At 39.3% G+C, this 19,760-nt stretch overlaps 1 protein-coding gene across 3 annotated transcripts in view; it reads right to left on the reverse strand.

Moving 5' to 3' along the window:
* The window catches only part of LOC126402594 (tumor necrosis factor receptor superfamily member 14-like), a 34,062-nt gene extending 15,863 nt beyond the window's left edge, over window positions 1-18,199 (reverse strand). Inside the window, exons 1-8 of one of the 3 annotated variants that reach the window (XM_050064730.1) lie at window positions 17,383-18,180; window positions 17,179-17,271; window positions 15,759-15,884; window positions 11,837-11,989; window positions 10,614-10,698; window positions 9,648-9,790; window positions 9,486-9,512; window positions 8,052-9,334 (exon numbers count right to left, since the gene is read on the reverse strand). In XM_050064730.1, the coding sequence (XP_049920687.1) occupies window positions 9,306-9,334; window positions 9,486-9,512; window positions 9,648-9,790; window positions 10,614-10,698; window positions 11,837-11,989; window positions 15,759-15,884; window positions 17,179-17,271; window positions 17,383-17,407 (681 nt within the window). In that variant the 5' untranslated portion in view covers window positions 17,408-18,180 and the 3' untranslated portion in view covers window positions 8,052-9,305. Of the gene's footprint in view, window positions 1-8,051; window positions 9,335-9,485; window positions 9,513-9,647; window positions 9,791-10,613; window positions 10,699-11,836; window positions 11,990-15,758; window positions 15,885-17,178; window positions 17,272-17,382 lie in introns of those variants that run through there. The other 2 variants (XR_007571235.1, XM_050064732.1) reach the window with 2 other exon arrangements.
* Between the last annotated feature and the right edge of the window lie 1,561 nt (window positions 18,200-19,760).

Here is a 19,760-nt window from a genome sequence, read left to right on the forward strand (position 1 = left end):
ACCCAACTCAGCTCACTTCCTGATTCCCCGTAGGAGACTTGCGGCAGCTCTGAATGTATTGTCGTCAATGAGGAAAATGAACGTGATCACAATTTATGGTCAATTCTTTCGCCCTGTAGTCACTAAAGTAAATATTGGGTTCATTTTCCACAAGCNAGTAGCTGCGCCAGGCGCACGGTGTGCAAAATCTGCTTGGCCACACCCAGTTGGCGAAGCACAGGTGCGCAGCGCCCCCGCCTCGCCCGGTCTGCGAAACTAGAGACACTAAACTGCATTTTTCATCCGCACAGATCAAGAGAAAGTTAACTTTGTTTGAGCCCTGTCCGTCTCAGAAAACAAGTTCTCGCGAGGGAGAACAGGCTCTGATTGGAGGGAGAGCTAACCACGCCCACTTAGGAGACAGGAAGAGTAACCGTTTTCTTAATATTGGATAAGCCTACAGTTGGGTATCTACCTTCATCCAATATCTCTGGCGAGATGGCTGCAGCTGGAGGCGGTGACGGAAGTCACAGAAACACACATCCTGTTAGATCCATCTGATGCTGGTTCATTAAAATGTTATCAAACTCAAAATAATAGTTTGTTCTCAGTCTCTGATTGTTTTAATCGTGACAGAGTAGCCTATTAAAATGCTTTACAGGCGATCTGTAGTTTATGCTCATGGTTCAACCTCCATTTAACATGAATTCCCATGTAAATCAGCATCATGTCAGTTTGCTGCAACAGACCAGACATATCCCCTCAACTACATAAATGAATTGAAAACATCAGCCTAACAGTCAAACACAGAGAAAAGAAATACAACACAACTGCTTTCATCACAGATCAGTCAGATATAGTCAGGGCTTCACATCTGTACAGATGTTAAATCAAGAATCCTCACACTGACCACAAGTCTCTGTGATGCTTAATACTTCAATAATGAAAACAGTCCGATGTTGATATACAATAGACTATGTATATTTTATGATGAATGTATTTCATCTGACTGCTAAACGTCACCATCAGTCACACATGTGTTCTGTTAACAGAATAAACCTTGAATTCAGGCAAATAAAATCAAACTCTCTCCCACTGAACTAAAATTAAGAGTTTATATTAAACATCATATTGTTGAGTCAGCATCTAAACCAGTCAGCTGTTAGATCAGGTGAGGGCCAGGCGTTTCCCATCATGCCCTCAGTCTTGTAGTTGGTGGAGAGCAACTGCAGCACCTGGCTCTAAAAACTGCGGCTCCCTCGTTCTCGTGAGAATGTCACTGTCCACTTTTGCATGATGTCACTGATGAAGTTGGACACAAATCCAGCTGGCATGCATTGTGCGGCGATCGCTGGTTTTTGAATCTGAGCAGGCCTGGCTCATCTCAAACAAGCCACACCCATAGATCAAAGCCGTGGGGGGCTTCCAAAATGGTGGCATGACTAGTCCTAACTTCACTGTGCTCTCACCACCAAACTTTTATTTGAAGAATTTATTGACTGTATATGAGAAAGTTAAGTTGGCGAAGATTATTGAAGTAGCTCGTCGTTATTTTCCGGCTTGATTTTGAACTTACGTCACACAAAGTCCGGTCAAAAAAGACTGAATGAAACTAGCAAGGAGGGAAAAAGTAGCATGCTCACTAGCCACTACTACCATGACCACAACTACAGCAATGGAATAGAATACAACCTGCAAGTAATTTTCAATGAAGAGTTTACTCCTTTGCCTGTGACACCAAGTAAGCCCCCAGTCTCCAAGAAACCTACATCGTCTCTGGTGCATACTGACAGTGCTCTAAGTTCCAATGAAGCCATTCACTCTTTGGCTAATGTTATTAACTCCAGGAATTATACACATGAGAAAACTATAGAAACTTTCCATAGTCAGCTAAAAGTCAAGAATGAGAAGATTAACTGAATTGGAAAAAATAAGTGGAAAGGAATGAGAGATCTACCCTGATGAATTGTGTGTCTATCTTGGAACTATACAGATGACGGTAAAACCCTAGGCTCTGCGGTGTTCCATATGTGTGCAAAGGTGATTAGTATATGGCAGGCTTCCTGATGCCGTAGATGTTGCACATCAAGGGGGGAAACATTGCCAGGATGACCAGAGGTCCAGCGGCATCATTCTAAGGTTCATCTCCCGGAGGAACAGGGATCCAGTCTGGAAAGTGGCTAAAAACAGCACTTTTCTTCAGAGGGGCAGTGACCCCCAAACTGGGAGAGTGGCTCCGGCAGATTCCAGGAACAACATCTGAAGCCTCAGTCCAGAAGTGTGCAGTCCTAGGAACAGCTAAGATACTGGGCAGAACCCGCAAACCCAGGCCTCTGGAAGAGGACCCGAGCTTGAGGATGACACAGATAGTTATATATCTGTGTTTTATATATATATATATATATATGTACTTTCCAAAACTTTCCAAAATGAGAAGATTTATAGCTAACTGTTTACAAACTGGTTTACCTTAGTTATGCTTAGTTGTGGCACTGCAGTGATGCTGTTCTCGGTGCATTGACTCGAGTTAAGTTTAAATCAAAGTTTGATGTGACTTAATTGAAAACGTACATCTGTTTGCTACTGTTGTATCAGTCTGTTAATGTTATCTATTGTTTCACTCAACACTAGGGGGTTGTAAAATAATATTAAATGGAAAGCTTAATTTCTTTTTGCTAAGCAGTTTAAGTCAGATGTTTTCTTTGTGCAAGAATCTCACTCAATCTCAAATGATGCCAATTACTGGAAATCTCAATGGGGTGACAATATATGGCTCTGTTATGGTACAGAATGCTCAGCTGGAGTAGAGACGTTGAAGAACAAGTTTAACAGAGATGTCTTGCTGACAGAATGTGATACAGCTGGCCACTTTATTTGCCAGAAGACAGAGTAGTTGTGCGCACATCCAATCCTGTTTTTGGTCAGGTGCTTTAAAATATGAAAATCAAATTTCTGTTGCCATAGACGCAATTAAGGAGTTCTCAAAGGCGTCTGGTTTGTGTTCAATAAATATTAACTTATGGTAATTAATCAGTGCTCTAAATCATTCCTTTATAATATTCCGATAAATATACAAAGTGCTGTACTTGGGTATAATAACTACTACGCATCAACGAAGGAGAACCTCCTTAAATTTAAATCCTATTATACAAAAAACTCAAAGAAAATTAAACCAATGAATCTGAAGAGATCTCTGATTAAGAGGGAGAGTATTGATTACAACAGCAGAGGGACTCTCTCAAGCTTTGCCTTTGTGTCCAGATAACAATAAAATGCTCTTCAATTTCATATGGAAAAATAGGACACATCACTTGAAGAAATCTGTTCTCATGAATGCTTATGAAAATGGTGGGCTAAATTGTTTGGATTGTCATACTCTTCGTAATACACCTAAGATAAACTGACAATTTACAAAAACCCTACCTCAATCTGGAACATTATACCTCTCCATATACTATCAAAGCTGGATGGTTTGAATTTATTTTGGTTGGTAACTATGATATTGATAAAATCCCTGTTAAAGTGTCTGCTTTTCATCACCGGGCCTTCTTATCATTGGCTCTTATCTGCAAACACAACTTTTCACCTCATATTAATGATATAGGCTATGGCGTAACAAGGATATTTTGTATTAAATCCCTCTTTACAGAATACTGGTTTCACAATAATATTGTGCATGTTGCTCTGTTATTTTGTAAGGAAGGTCTTATTTATTCTTATGATGAGTTTTTGTCAGAATTTAATATCCCTGTATCACCGAGGGATTATGCAGAAGTCTTTGGTCCAATACCCTCTGGAGTCTGAATGCTATTTAAATCTCGATCAGGGGTTAATATCCAGTAATTATCCTTGTTATCTCCATCAGACACTCAAATAAAAAATATTAACTTTTTCCAGTAATTCTAGTAAGAGCAACAGATTGACAAGAACTCTGTTCAAAAGGGATATTATTACTTTCACATATGTGATCTCATACTGGGTTAAATTTGTGGATGATATGGACTGGAAAAAAAGTCTGGCTTCTACCTAATCGATACTTAATCACCAATAAAGTTAGGGAAATTTGTTTTAAACTAATTCATAAATTCTATCCTGTTAATGACTATGTTAAAAAAGATTTAGAGACATTGATGTGAACTGCAGTTTCTGCTTTGAATGTACCCTAACTGTTACATTTATTTTGGCATTGCCCTCTGTGAAGTACTTCTGGCTTAACGTGTGTGATTTTATTAATAAAAATATTGATGTAGGTTTTGTCTTGCCTTGGAGGAATGTGTTGTTTGGTCTCCTGAAAAGTAACACACATGAGAAAAGAACCTTACACGACATACATGATTATTTCTATAATTCCATATTCATAAATGTAAATTCATGTGTAGAAAACCATGATTTATTGCTTTTAACAATGAGTTAAAGCAATATATTCTTTCAGACATTCTGGGTATCTGTCAATCATTTTTTTAATGTGGCTAATTAGAGGCTCATGATCTCCTTATCAGTCATCAGTCCAACTTATAACTATCTTATTCAGCCAAACACTTGGGCAGTGGGAGTAGTCAACATTTTAACAAGGTAGCTATGCTAGCACTAGCTAGCCTGCTTATTATCTCCCCAATCATAACAGAATATGGTAACTTTAACCACTGCTCATTTTAGAAGGACCACCGCAAGGAAGAGTGCTCTTTGTTTAAATCATCTAACAATTATCGGACAATGAATCATAGTCATTTGTTTGTGGCTGCCAGCATAAGCTAGCACAGCTAGCACACTAGCTAAGTTAGCTGAAAAGTCTGTTTCAAAATGTTGAATAAAAACGTTGCCGTCTGCTGGAACTTTGTCTCGGGTTAATGGATGGTCCAGAGGGACAAGTCTGACTGTACAGAGGGTAGTGGCACAAAACCCCCCAGAAAAAAATGACAAAGTCCATTGCACCACATCCAGGAGTATTTTTTTGTTTGTTTAGTTTTTTAAATAAATTGTATTGAACAAAATTGCACATTTTGACAGTAACAATATGCACATTGCAAAAACAAGCCAGGGGGTGTAGGTTGAATAAAAAAGTTTTTCAAAAAAAATTAACAAAAAAAAAAAAAAAAAAAAAGGGAAAAAGAAACTGAAGGCACATTGAAGGCACATTTGTAACAGTAGCTACAAACTATTTAAGAATCACGGCCCATTTACATTCAGCCACAAATCATAGATGGAAAACAAGTGTCTCTTTTTTATCCAGTCCAAAGTCCAAAGATCATTCCAAGAGAACAGTTCCTTCACAACAGCTTGGATCACGTCTCAGTTACATACTTTACAGTTAATACATGCCAGTACATTTTTTAATGGCCTTTAATATTTATGTAATTTTCAAAACTTTGTAAAACACAGTTAAGAGGGGGTTTTGGTTTGTAAATTTACACTCATGTATAGGTAAGAAAAAGAATAATTGGTAGATTTATGATATATGCCAAATTTCCTGTCATAGGCATATAAAAAATACCATATTCATAAAATAATGTAAACTCTTTGCACACTGTGTCAAAAATTTGGAAACATCTCTCCATAATTTTCCAGAGTACTGACAGTGCCAGAACAGACGGGGCACAGTTTCTGGATGAGTTGAGCAAAAAGAACAATTTATATCAATATCATTCTTAAAATTCTTCAGAAAATGCTTTGCAGGATAAAACTTGTGTATAATTCCAAAGGAAACCTCTCTAATTGTATTATTTATAAAGTATTTATGGGGCAATGACCAAACTTTTGTCCAATTAATATTCTTGGCAAAGTAACTCCAATATGTAGTAACATAAGGGTTTATGAAAACCTCACTCTGCAGAGAATGAATAGCTTTGTTATTATTTTTACAGGATGGAGAGATATACATTTTCCCACAGTGTAAACAAGCCTCAATATGCATTTGGCTTTCAATGAGAGGACACATCCCTTCAAGGAAAGATCTCTCTGTGACCAAAGATTAAATTCATTTTCTGCTTTTATTATCATCTGAATAAAATTTTCAGTGCATCTTTTTTGTTGCTTCATGACGCTTAGATTAGTTATTTCATTCTTGGCAGGAATATAATCATTGGAGGTTACATCGCAGCTTTTTAACGCAGATACTGCAACTCACATTTTTAAATTCAAACAGATACCTGAAGCTTTTGAAAATACATCAGTAGCTTTGATTGCAGGTCTTACCTGCATGGCATTTAAAAAAAAAATAAAGCTGTGTAGTCGGCTAGTTGGCTTAATATGATATTTATAAAACTTTTGCAAAAATAATAGCAAATAATTTACAATCATTAAGTAAACTAATGAGTCTCCAGTTGTCAAGTAAAGGCAAATCCTTTTTGGGCTTTGGTATCAGACTAATAACACCTTGAGTCATGCTGGTAGGAGGCGTGGATTTTGCAATGCTCTCTTAAAATACTTAAAAATAAATGGCACTAGCAACTCAGAAAAAAAGATGTCAAATTCAGATGTTATTCCATCAACCTCCTCCTCTAAGATCCGTCTGGCTTTAAAGGCTGACATATTTTCATAGGTATTTACAAATTACAAATTTAAGGAGCTCCCAGTTTATTTCAAAAATTCCCTCCCTTTGGGCTTTGTTCAGTAGAGTGTAATACGCCTTTCCAGCTCTAGTTTCACACAGCTGTGATTTAATAGGGAACTATTCATTTTCCAGTAAAATACATTTTTCAGACCATTTTCATCAGGGAAAAAAATCTATATTAATTGTAACAGCTCTGTGATCAGTTCGTTTTGCTAAAATATTGATGTGATACTGTAATTGTTTAAGGTATTGGAAACAAGCCAGTAGTCTATTTATGATAGTCTGAAGCCATTTTAATTACTCAAGGTGTATGATCTACTATTCGGGAATTTCTCCCTCCATATCACTGAAATCAAACCTGCTTATAGGTTGCCGGTTCAGGTTCCCATCCAGACCAAATATGGAGTGTGTACTGGTGGCTAGAGAGGTGCCAGTTCATGTCCTGGGCACTGCAGAGGTACCCTTGAGCAATGCACTGAACCCCCATCTGCTCGAGGCTCCTGTCCATGGGCAGCATCCTCGCCCTGACATCTCTGATTTAATACAAGTACAGGTCCTGTTTGTGTATGTGTGTGTATTTCAGGCCTGTGTGTATATGACAGCAGAGTGAAAAAAAAAAAAATGAATTTCCTCTTTGGGATCAATTAAGTACATCTTCTTCCTCTTCCTCGTCAATTGCATTCTTACATTTGACCCTGTAGAATGAAAAAGGGGCTGTAGGCAATGCTGTGATTCACTTCACAGACTTTAAAAGTGTGTAAAGAGAAGTAATAAAGTTTATTGCTATTGACAGAGCATTATTTCAGTACTTGCAGTACAAACACTACTGCCAGTTTAAGCAGTAGGTTTTGCCGTATGGATTCAATTTTAGGAGGTTTTAGGAGAGTCTGCAAACAATATTCCAAACCAACTGTGTTTTCCAATGACACTATGATGATGGAAAATATATCAAATATTTTTACTGTGATCATTTCCTGTGTTTGGTCATATTGTTCTTTAGGTGTTTTATGACCAAGTGAAAAAATCTTTAGTTTGTCTTAGAAGGTGCTCATATTGAACATGTTCAGCTACAGGAGGTCAGAAATGCAGTTTTACAGGGGTCTGATGATGTTAATCCACAAACCTGACAGCCTGTATTTATTAAGTCCAAGCCAGGCTTTCATATGTCCATGTAACTGTTAGTGATGAAGGACACGAATGCCGTCAGGATACTGAGCCACATAACAGAGTCAGAGACAGAACCAGCCGTCCTAAAGCAGGTCGTCACTCATAACCCCCATCATTAATGTCACATTAATACAAAGATGTTTCTAGAGAACAGAGATATTAGAGAACCAAGATAAGTTCTACAGCAAATGAAACATGTTCAGTCAATATTGGACACTTTTGAGATTCAGAAGGCTCAGTAAAGGCAAAGTACATTTATCTTTAATAACACCACTGAAATACAGAGGCAGTGTGAAGTATGCTACACAAAGTGAAGAAATGCATTACAGCATTAAGAAACACAATGAAAAGCAAATTATATATTTCAACAGCGTAATTTAATTGAAAAAGAGATTAAAAACAGATAAAATATCAAGGCACAGCTTTGTTATAACAATAGAAAGAGACAAAACTTAACATAACACACAGAATATGTGCTCATATTGTGCTTTGCAATCTTGCAATTATGATTAAAACTTGAGATGTTTCATTATTAAAACAAACACACTGGGTTATAGGGTGTAGTGTTGATGACTGATAATAGGCTGTTAGTAGCATTTTTGAAATGCTGTTATTGATTTAGTATCTATGCATCTATGTATGTATTGATTCATGTGACTCCAATATTTTATCCACTTTGTAATGTGGTTTTCGAGTGGTTGATAAAAATGATTCGCTAACTGGGATTCAAAGACCACCAGGGGTCCCTGGGGGAGCTTCACAGCACAACAAGTAGATTAATTTCATATTTATTACACTAACTTGCAGGGAATGTATCTTTTTTAGAGGGAAGTCTTTCAGACAAAATCCTCTCAAACATGGACCTGTGGTCTATTGTGCACCTGTTCCGGTCTTAACATGAAAAAGTTTGAGACTGCCTGGTTTGTCAAAATCCCAAGAGTGCTGGATTTTTCTAGCCCCCTTTTATGTCCGGGCAGCGGGGCAAAAAGTTATGTTTGGTTATGTTATAATGTCATCTCTTTCTATCTGCTACACTCAGAATTTGTAAATATGGACCCATGATTTGTAAGTTTGTGTTTAACTCATTAAATTCTGAATGAATGTTTCACAAATTTCTACTTTGATCCTTTTGTAAATTTAATAAATATTTTGGTTTTTTGCACGCACACACACACACACACACACACACACACACACACACACACACACACACACACACACAAAGACACATGAAGAAGACAACCCAACATGGTGTTACGTCCCAACTGGTTTCCAAACTGACTGCTTTGCATACGTGTGCACTTTTGCACACTGTTACATTTATTTTATTCATAGGTTGCACAATACTTGTTGGTAGGAAAAAGACCAGACTTGTGACAATCATGTGATCCCTGTTATCATCTGTTATATGAGGAACTGCTCTGAAGATCTGAGTGTGTACTAACAGGGACAGCCAGAAATAAAGTTGAGACAGTTCTCTCATATTAAAGGGTCCACTGTGGCTTGAATGCATATTCAGTGTACCTGACTGATGCATACTTAAAGATCCTCAGGCAGACGTCTGTTCCAGCAGCCCCGCTAAAAATGAAAGGGGACTGAATGTTTGCAGTTAATTTTCTCTTAAGGCTCTGGAAGGATCTGCCCGAGGAAATGGAGAAAAAGAAGAGAAATTAAATATGATATTAAAACATTTTTAGGAGTCCAACATGAAAAAACATCTGAGACAAACATTTGCAAACAGAGAACCTACAAAATAGGTATTAAGGATGAAAAACCTGATATGACATACCTGACTTTTTTTGTGAGTTTGACATGCCTAAAATCCAAAAGCAAGAAAAGCATTAGCTAAAACCATTAGCAACCATCCACTGGAGACATTGTGAGAAAACAATGGGAGGAAATTATGTTATATATTAGGCAGTCAAACCAGGGATGAAAAACAAAAACTAACCTTTGATAAGAAGCCCAACAATTGTTAATGATGATAACAAAATAGGTATGGATAAGAAGTAATGCACTCTTGGCTCAGTTGCTTTACAGACAACATCACTGTGTGCGTCTCCTTCATGGATCATTACTTGAGTTTCTGAGCACCTGTTGGAAGAGAAGTGACAGACAGCTTCAGTACTCTGTGTGTCAAATGGAAAGTTATTTTGAAGTGACATCATAATGCTAAAAGTATAAAGATGGTCACAAAACAATATTAAAATAACACTGAAAAAAGTACACTGAAAGTTACTTTTGTGACATTTGTTTGAAATAAAACTTAAGGGATGAGCAATGATTTGAAAATGACTGTATGGATGGGAAGGATTTGCTCAATTATGGACAGAATTTGAAGCCATAAAACCCAGCTACTAATGATGCGTTTACATGGATTCAGGCAGATGGAGGATGGAAAACCGGATATCACTTAAATGGACAAGAGCAGAGCGGTAAAATTAGGTCAGGCCCTTAGAGAATACAGGCTATGGTAACGTAGATGGCAGTGCCGTCCAAAGTTGAAATATGCTAACCTCTTGCCTACCTCTGTGACAGAATATACAACTGGATGTTACACAACTTCCTTACACAAGGAGCAAACACGGGCGATCTGGACAGTTACTGGACATTTCTCAAAAAACTACGTAAGATGGTTTAATTACAAGAAATAATTACTTAATATATTTTATTCTATTTTTCATACACAACACGACATCACTGTAGCAACATACCATAAAGCGTTTTTCTTTTGCGGTCCTGCCATTCAGTCGGACTGTTTGTTTTTCAAGTGCCAGCCAGAGGGTGTTCTCCTTCTATCATCTGCCTGAGTCCATGTGAACGCAACATAAACAATAATCCACGTAGTGCAAAATATTGTGCAAAAACAATATTAACCCTACTTTTTCAAGTTATTCCTTAACAAAAAATGTCTTACATTGTCCAAGCTGTGCAGTTCACACCATGCTCTGAAAAAAAGCCTGGCTGACAAGGTTCACACTTTGTATCAGATGTGTTGGTTCCTTAGAGAAACATATAAAGGTGAGACTATTGACATTACAGTGAAAATCCATCATTTATCAGACTTATCAGTGTCTTTATTAAGTGTTTTTACCTGCACACTAATATCACAGTTATGATCAGGGTATGGGTTTATCATGTATCTCAGTGCAGGAAATCAGTCCTAATTGTCTTCAACTTCTCAGAGTGATGAATAAATTAAATTACTTAATTCATTAATATATGTAATGAATATGTAATGTATAACATGTAAAATGGCTGCAGAGAACATGAGTGCGCTGTCAGGCACACAGAGTGCACTGGAGATACTGCGGTACTCTGCTTCTCATCCGGCATATCTTCACCACCTGCACATATGGACTGTGTAAATTAGCAAAGATGTTGGAGTGCAATTCTTTTCTTTTTTTGGCTTCCACCTTTAGATCTGACAGTTTAAAAAAAAACTCAGATAGTGTCCTGTTTGATGAACTCACTGCATTAAAAGCAGCAGCAACATGTTCCCACTCGCTGCCTTTTCTTCAGCTTGTGATCCCACTGCCCACCAAACAATAGGCTATGTGCTTTCTATCCTCCAGCTCACCCACAAGCACCTCTCTTTCTGCATCTGGAATATTGTTTTTTTTTTTGGTTTTCCTTTCAGTTGATGCCATGATTTATTGTAAAGAACCACTGATCAGCCGGCTCATGTCTATGCATCAGCATTAATGAGGTGCTCTGCATTGACCATTTATGGTTGATTGTGGGCGTGTAGAGGATGGGACATGAGGCTGGTCCACATGTGGACAATTCCAAATTGTTTTGGGATTTATAAAAGGAAATTGCGTACAGGCAGGCGTACGCACAGTTTTATAAATCTGAATATTTTTGCTATATGTACATTTCCTAATTTGTACATGCGCAAACATTTAGTGTGGATTCTCCTTAAAAATTAGGCGCCAGAGCACCAGGAACCACACAGGCACAAAATCGACAAATCTGCTGGATTTGGAGTCAAAGACGTACCTGAACTGTTGCTGAGGCTCAGAACCTGGATACTGTTAACACCATGTAAACATGGAGCTGAATAAACAAGTTACAAAGCCAGGGTAGTGTTCATGTGAAGGTGCTCACTGTCAGACTAGTCTGACAAATTTTTCTTACCAGGTGTTTTTATCCTGTGACCGGATTCACAGGGTGTATGTTGTTGTGCCAAACTACAGCCTGTATCATCCCTCAATTCTTTGCAGAAGTAGCCCTCTAAAACACCACACACAGTGTCACTTGTTGCTGTGCACTGCTGTTTGGCAAAGAGACCTAAAGGCAACAGAAACACAGTCATTACATTACTGATACACATACATTCATACATTTTATTCAAGATTAAATAATATTTGAAATAATGTGATTATGTGCTACTTGGTTGGCTGTGACCAAAGAAAAATTGAATGAAATCTAACCCACAGAGCTGCAGCAGGAGCTCTGATTGGCCAAACTCCTGAGCAACACACAGGAGCTGGCCAAATACTTTTTAGGTAGCTTTTAGCTGAGAGAGGTGTCTTTAAAATTAAATCAATCACTCACAAATTAGTAAAAAAGCATGTATCATTAATTAAAGAACATGGAATTGCAACAAAATAACCGTAGTGCAAATTATCTTTTAGCTACTGTGATTACTGCTGTCTCCCGCTGTGGTGCACGTGTCACGTGATGTAAACAAAGGTGAGCAAAGCTCATGCTTTCGCTGGTCATGCGCACACGTGAGCACGGAGCACAGACAAGCAGTCAGAGCTACAGGCTACGGTGAGGCTAAAAACAGAGTTCAAATGACGTTTTTCGAAACAACTTTTTATGTCGGGGCTGCAGCACACTTGGATCACTACAGATGAGCAGTATGGAGGTACTCTGTGGATTAAATTTTGTGTTCTTGGACACGTGCACCGCAGCGGGAGACAGCAGTAATCACAGTAGCTAAAAGATAATTTGCACTGAGGTCTTTTAGCAAAGGACAGCCCAACATGTCTGAAGACTTTGAAACTGAGGAGGAACAGCATTTCTTTGTTGAGCCGTATTTGTTTGAGCCCGAGTATACGGACGGAACTCAGGCTACTGGACGAAGCAGCCGCCGCAGCTCATGAGCCTAACCCTCAGCCAGCCGCAGAATACCGGAGTCGAGCACTGGAAACCTGGTGGTGTAGTTGTTTCAAATGCAAAGCAATGCCAACGGATGAGGAAAGTCTTTGCTGCTCAGACTGGGAATTGGCGATGCCTGCACTTGAGAATCTGGACATCAGTACTGACGAGACTGCTGCTCTTCGGAGACCGTGCATCACCGATCACCCTGAGCGTGCACACGTGAGCGCGGAGCACAGAGAAGCAGTCAGAGCTACAGGCTACAATGAGGCTAAAAACAGAGTTCAAATGACGTTTTTCGAAACAACTTTTTATGTTGAGGCTGCAGCACACTTGGATCACTATGGATGAGCAGTATGGAGGTACTTTGTGGATTAAATTTTGTGTTCTTGGACGTTAGTCCGGGGCGCCGTCTGCCATTAGGTGTGCTAGCCGCTCCCCCTGCTGATCTCCGCAAGGGATGTGAGGACTCTAAAACTTCACCAGGGCCTCCATCGGCATATGGGTGAGTAGATAATGGCTGAATTTTCATTTTTGGGTGCACTATCCCTTTAAACTGTAACCTGTAACAGGCTATTATGCTACCATAACTATTACACATTTACATATATGGTTTTTTTGTCGAGCCACATCACGTTTATGACAATATCACTTGACGACATCAATTCCTGTGTGCGCACAGTTAGAGAAGAGAGGGAGAGACGCTGTGCTGCTGCCAGTGGAGGAGCCGCTGAATGAGTTCCCTCTGAGCAGTAAGTCGCTAAAAGACTCTGAGAAGTCCGGGGCTGTTCATAAAACATTCAGGACGCCACAGTTTATTCCTCACTATTGAAGCTGATCCTCTTTTTGGAACCACCGAGGAGTTAATAATAATTTTGCTTTCAGCCATGCTTGTCCTTGCCGTGGGTAACAGTATGAAGTCATTGGGCTCTAGTTTCCCGGTGCGGCGCAGGGTGGCGAACCCGCGCAGAGCTAGTTTTGAGCAGCGCAACCCAAGGCGCGCTCAGTTTGGTAGTTTGGCAGACCGAGGTGCGCTGAGATGGGTGTGGCGGCGCAGCAGGGGGATGTGTCGACAGATCGAGCTTGGCGCAGTGACAGTTTCATGCCAAAAGGCTACGCCGAAGGTGCGCTAAAAGCTCGCCATCTGAAACCAGGTCTACTGTCAGCGCAGGGGAAGCGCAGCCGGTGTAAGCCGAAGTTTGGCTGACCGGCAGACAGTGTGCACACGTCACCGAAACCTCACAGGCAGGTTTCCAGAATATCAGGCACATTAATAATGCAATAAATACCCAAAAAAACACTATTCAATGCAACTATCTGCAATCAGCACATAAATGTATCTTTATATCGACTGTCCCGTCACATTTGATGTCAGATCAAAGGGGATTGGCACCGTTTGGCACGCGTAATGGAAACCCAACTTGATTTGATTAACACAGCTGCAAACTAATGAGTTCACATCCCTCTCAGTCAACCACAAACAGCCACAGCATCAGATAGGGAGCAGGGTATGAAATTAACAAAATATTTTGGGGGCAATTTTGGCCCCCACGGTCTAAAAAATGGGGGCATTTTCGAAATGTTTGGGGGCTATCAAAAAATTGTAATTATGTTCTAACAATAAGCACATGAAAAGGAAAACCAACTAAGATAGTGTCTTCACTAAACCACTAAATCAAATAAATAATGGGTTACATAAAGTTATGGTTGCCAAATATCACTCAGATTTCCTATAATTCAACCAGTTTAAATGTGATGATTTAACCATTAATCTACTGATAGCAGTACTAATGTTTCACCACATTACAGTTACTTTTACTGTTAAAAAGGCCAAATTACTATAAATTCCTTAGATGCAATCCTGGAAGTAAGTTAATTTAAAATTTAACATTCATTCTACCTTAATTTTTCATTGTGTAGACACAGATCACCCAAGAAATGGTTAATTTATACTTATGGTACGGCAAAGCCCCCTCCCCTTCTCTGTCAGATTACTCTCACGTAATCAGTGCAATCTTGTTGATTATGTCTGGAAAATGAGTTGTAGACGTGACGGTAAATTAATTTAATGAAAATAAAATTATACTTTAATGTCAGATTGTAATACTGTTAAAAATATAAATACATATAGTTGTTTCAAAAACTTGGGGGCAATTTTGGCCCCCGGAACATGGCTTTTGGGGGCATTCTTGGATAAATTGTGGGCCAAATGGCCCATGGCCCTTGCTAATTTCTGACACTGATAAGGAGTATATATTCAGCATCTGTCATCTTAGAAAAGCCAAAAGAAAAGAAACAGAGTAAGACTGCGAGAGAGAAAGAGAGAGAGTGCGCAGGAGAGAAACGCAACATTGATGTACAATTGTGGTGACCTCCTCCCAGGCTACCTTTGCATCATCAGCCCGTGGAGGTCTGCTCGCAGTTCCGTATATTCGGACACTGCGAGCTTGGACCTCCCGGACCAAAACATCAGTTTCCTCCTGGGAGAAGTTTGGCTGTCTGACGCTGCTGCTGTCTTCTGCCAAACTTGCAAAATTTGCATGGCCACACCCAGTTGGCGAAACGCAGGTGCGCTGCGCCTCCGCCTCGTCCGGTCTGCAAAACTAGAGCCCATTATGTCAACAAGCCGAAATATCATTCTTATGTTTCATTATATGAATTTTTCATATCATATTAAAATTAAAACCGGTATTATTGTGAACGAGATGATATGGCACACCCCTAGCCAATGAGAGGCAACAGTGCGGGACACAGCACACCAACTAGAGCAACAGATGCTTACCGACGAGCCAACATTGACAGACAGCCAACCATCTGCTTAGTGTGTCAGGGCCTTTTTTAACGTTTTTAATTCAATCAGACCTTTTCCACATTACTACATTTGTCCAAATCACACTGAATTTGGAGGTTGTCCAAAAAAAAAAAAAATAAATAAAATTCATTATGGACATACCCTGTTCACAGGAGGTGCAGGGGAAGCACTTGTTGAGGCCATTTGGTTGGTTTATATAAGTGCCATGCACACAGGGGACACACCGTGTACCTGAGAATGGTGTGCAGTCTCTTTTAACAACTGTACCTGTTCAAGACAAAAACACACTGTCAGTATCACATTATTAACAAAATATGATGGGAAGTAATAATTATGGTACATAAGATAGTGTATCTGACACAGTCAGTAACAATCTTGTTTCAGGTTTTTGTTAGGCCAATGTATGAAAATGTTTACTTCACAGACCGCAGGAAAGCTGAATATTCACTGTTAAGTTAAATTTATGAAAGCTCAGTTTAACTACAGATTTAACATGCTCCCACTGACGTCAGCTATTTAGTGGTTACATACTTTTACATCCAGCCCAGTTATCTTCATCAACTAACACACTGACCTCCTTTTTTCCCCTACTAAGAAGGAAGTCTGAGGGAAAGTTTGTTTCTTACAGTGATGGCTTCAGTTTTTTGGGAATCTATCAAAGCTTGAACAAATAATGGCAAGTTTGTATTTTACTTAACTTGCATTTTCCTTTTCTCTGTTTACACATTTCATTTGAATCACTTGTCAAACCACTATTATCAGAGATTAAAACTGACTTGCAAATATCAGCTGCTGTGTTTTCTTGCTTTAGTTTAGTTTTTCCCCCCTTCAATATAACTACTCCATCAGACTTTAAACTGAATAAATAACAGGCTAAATTCAGCCCAGCTGTGATTACTTAATGTATATCAGACTCCATTCACTAATATCCTGTGGATCTCAACATAAAGATTCACACTTATACTCTTTCACTGTATGTTTTTTATGTGATGTGTGTTATTCATTATTTAGGGTTATGTACACATGATGTGGTAAAGATGAGGGAAATGTAAATATATGATTAGCCGGCAAATACTAACACGTTGCTATTTCTAAAATACTGGTCACAGGTGCTGAAAACATTGCTCTCATAAAGTGCATCTTTTTAGTTAATCTTCTTTTGGAATTATCCTCATTTCATTATTTATATGCTACTAATTTTACCGAGTGTATCTAAAACTAAATTTGCTATGCATAAACACAAAAGATATATCAAAAATACAGTGATGAAACCACCTGGCCATCAAAAAATGAGGAATGGATGAAAATGAAATTAAATTGAGAAATGAAAGTAAAAGTGAATTAGTTGCATGGAACGAACTGACAAAGTAGATTTATCAGTGAAGGCAAAATAGAAAGATATGTTGTTACTATGTTTATTAGTGCTGGCATGTTTTACATGACCTGCATCATGATGTGCACATATTTCACTTTACATTTTCTACACACTGTTTTAGGATGGGCCCCCACGTCCGAGTCGTGTCATTTGGATTAGAGAGAGGGGGGCAGGGTTACATTTTACCTTCGTGACACATCGGACAACACTCTCCATTACTTGTTGCATATTCCTTTTCACGACAGCACAGCCCTGGTGTCATGAAGACAGCGACACAGCCTTGAAAACAGAGGTTTCTTGGTTTAGTTCTCTGCGTTATAAACACAACGTTAGCTAGGCTAACGTTAGCATAAACCAGGAAGGACATTCGTCTACTTTTAAGATACTTACCGAAGACAGCCAATATCGAAAGCATTATAACGCATGTTACTAACGTTTCATAACGTTAGTTTCATTGCGATTTGATAACATTGCCATTTATGGAGGAATCCTAATACCACCGTTGTAGCATTAACTTAACGTTAGCTAAAGTGTAGCTCTGGAGTTCCCCTAAAAGGCTTCCGTTTGCACACCAAACTGTGTGTGCAGACACGCCCATAATGTTCGACCAGGAGGGCAGTTCCCCTTACGGCCCACAATTTTCGAAGCTGTACAATAAAGTCCTTATACCTCTACGAAACACTGGCGCACAAGATCTATAATAGAATTTAATAATAACGGATCAAGCCAGGCCCGTTTGGATAACAGAGTTGCGACAACAAAAGTTCCAACTGAATGGTCACGTGATTCACATAGACTACTGTAGCGGGCATCTTGATTACATGATACTGACAGACGTAATCAACAGAGCTCTGACTTTTGGTGAGTAGCAGTCAATAACTAGCCTGGAAATCCAGACCCAAATCTAGACATATTTAGGGTCTGGCCATGAGTAATGCAAATGGCCCAACTCGAGGGGCGGCACCAATCCACTGTTGCCAACTCCTCAGTAAGAAAAGTAGCTATTGGCTGTCCTAAAAGTCGCTAGAAGTCGCTAAATGGCGTCATCGCCTAATCTGCATAATTGTCCATATGCATGTAATTGTAATGCCTGCTGTAGGAGAGAGGAATAACGTCGTGGTAGAGACAAAAACTGAGTAAAAAAACACCCTGAATATGTTTAGAACTACAAATGAACCTTCTTTCAGTGATTTATATTAGACAAAGAAAATTTNTAACATCAGAAAAAGTCGCTAGATTTGTCGCTAGTCGCTTTTTTGAAAAAGAGTCGCTAGAGGGGTCTGAAAAGTCGCTAAATATAGCGACAAAGTCGCTAAGTTGGCAACACTGCACCAATCATGCATTTGAAAATATCACTGCACGCAATTGGATAACACTACGACCAATCAGAACAATACACGGGGTGACGTATCCAGAACGCTACCAGCGGAGCTAACTGGTAGATTAGACTCTTGCCGTATCCGGTCGGCAAAACAGCAAAAACGTCCTTCTCGCAAAGGAAAGATTTGAGCGACGTCTTCTGTTCCTCTTTTAGAGAAAAAGCCAAGTCCAACTCGTTCATTGTAGCGGCCAAAGCCGTTTCAAACAACTGGTGTTCACCCATAGCCATCTTGCAATAGGGCTCAAAAGGGTGACGTTGCGGAAGTGGAAAAACCGCAATGCATTGTGGGCTTTGTGGGCAATTGGAAAGTTGTTTACATTTCGCGACGCAATTTGTTCACCAAAAACAGTGCTGCTGTTAAATTTACCTTATGTAAAAGACCTCTGTAATGTTAAAGTTGCTTACAGTATTAATTTAGGGATATTGTTAGTGCAAAACAGATCGACATGGCTATATAATGTGATATATTTTGATAGCAAAAACTGAAATAGAACTAGGGACAAATCTAACACAGCTGCAGTCAGGACTTTTAATCCTGTTTTTGAAAAAAAGAAGAAAAAAAGTACATCTTGATGTCACTAAAAACATTGTTTCTCAGTTGTCTCCACAGGAGTAAACTTGTCCTAAATTGTGGTTAAGCAGTGAAAGTTAAAAATAAAGATAAACTCCATGTTGTGCCCACCCATGTATGACGATGGAGAGTTGGAGATTTATGGTGTGAAAATGCCCTTATTCTGAAATAAATAACCGAGAAGCCCATACATATTTATCACATAAATGCAGAGTGGATTTCAGGCTTCAAAATATTTTTTGTTTGAAATAAATTGGTCCAGCAGACACCAAGATATGTTAGTCAAAACCTGAGCAAGCAAACAGGCAGCACCACACGGAGGTGGGACACAGTGAGGCTTGTAAAGTTCACATACCTCTGAAATGACGACGGTCTTCTCTTTAAGGCGTTAAATTCAGAGGTCCTGCACCCACCCAAAGCTTGCTTGCCCATGAGCCCTTAAAGATTTGGCATTCCTAAATTTGTCGCCGGTATAATAACTTAACGTTATACCGTTGACGAAATAGAGGACAAGCTCAGCTTCAGTCAACGGCGGCAGGCCTTTTAAATCCTGAGTCCAGTCTCCGTGCTCATACGGATCCACTCCACCTATTTTCTGGATTTTGTCAAGGTACCAAGCCTATGGAAGAGGGTCCAGCTTTCAGGCACGGCATGAGATTGCTGCTTGTTCTCGCGATATTTCGGCCGCGCTTTGGAAAGCAGAGCTAAATGGTAAACAAACATGGCAGCACACCGGTAAGGTAAGACAACACGTTTACATGTCGTTTTCTATATGTTCTCTGACATTTATCCTAACGATATGAGGCGGTCTTTGTG

Source organism: Epinephelus moara, chromosome 16, assembly GCF_006386435.1.
Source record: "Epinephelus moara isolate mb chromosome 16, YSFRI_EMoa_1.0, whole genome shotgun sequence".
Taxonomy (NCBI): domain Eukaryota; kingdom Metazoa; phylum Chordata; class Actinopteri; order Perciformes; family Serranidae; genus Epinephelus; species Epinephelus moara.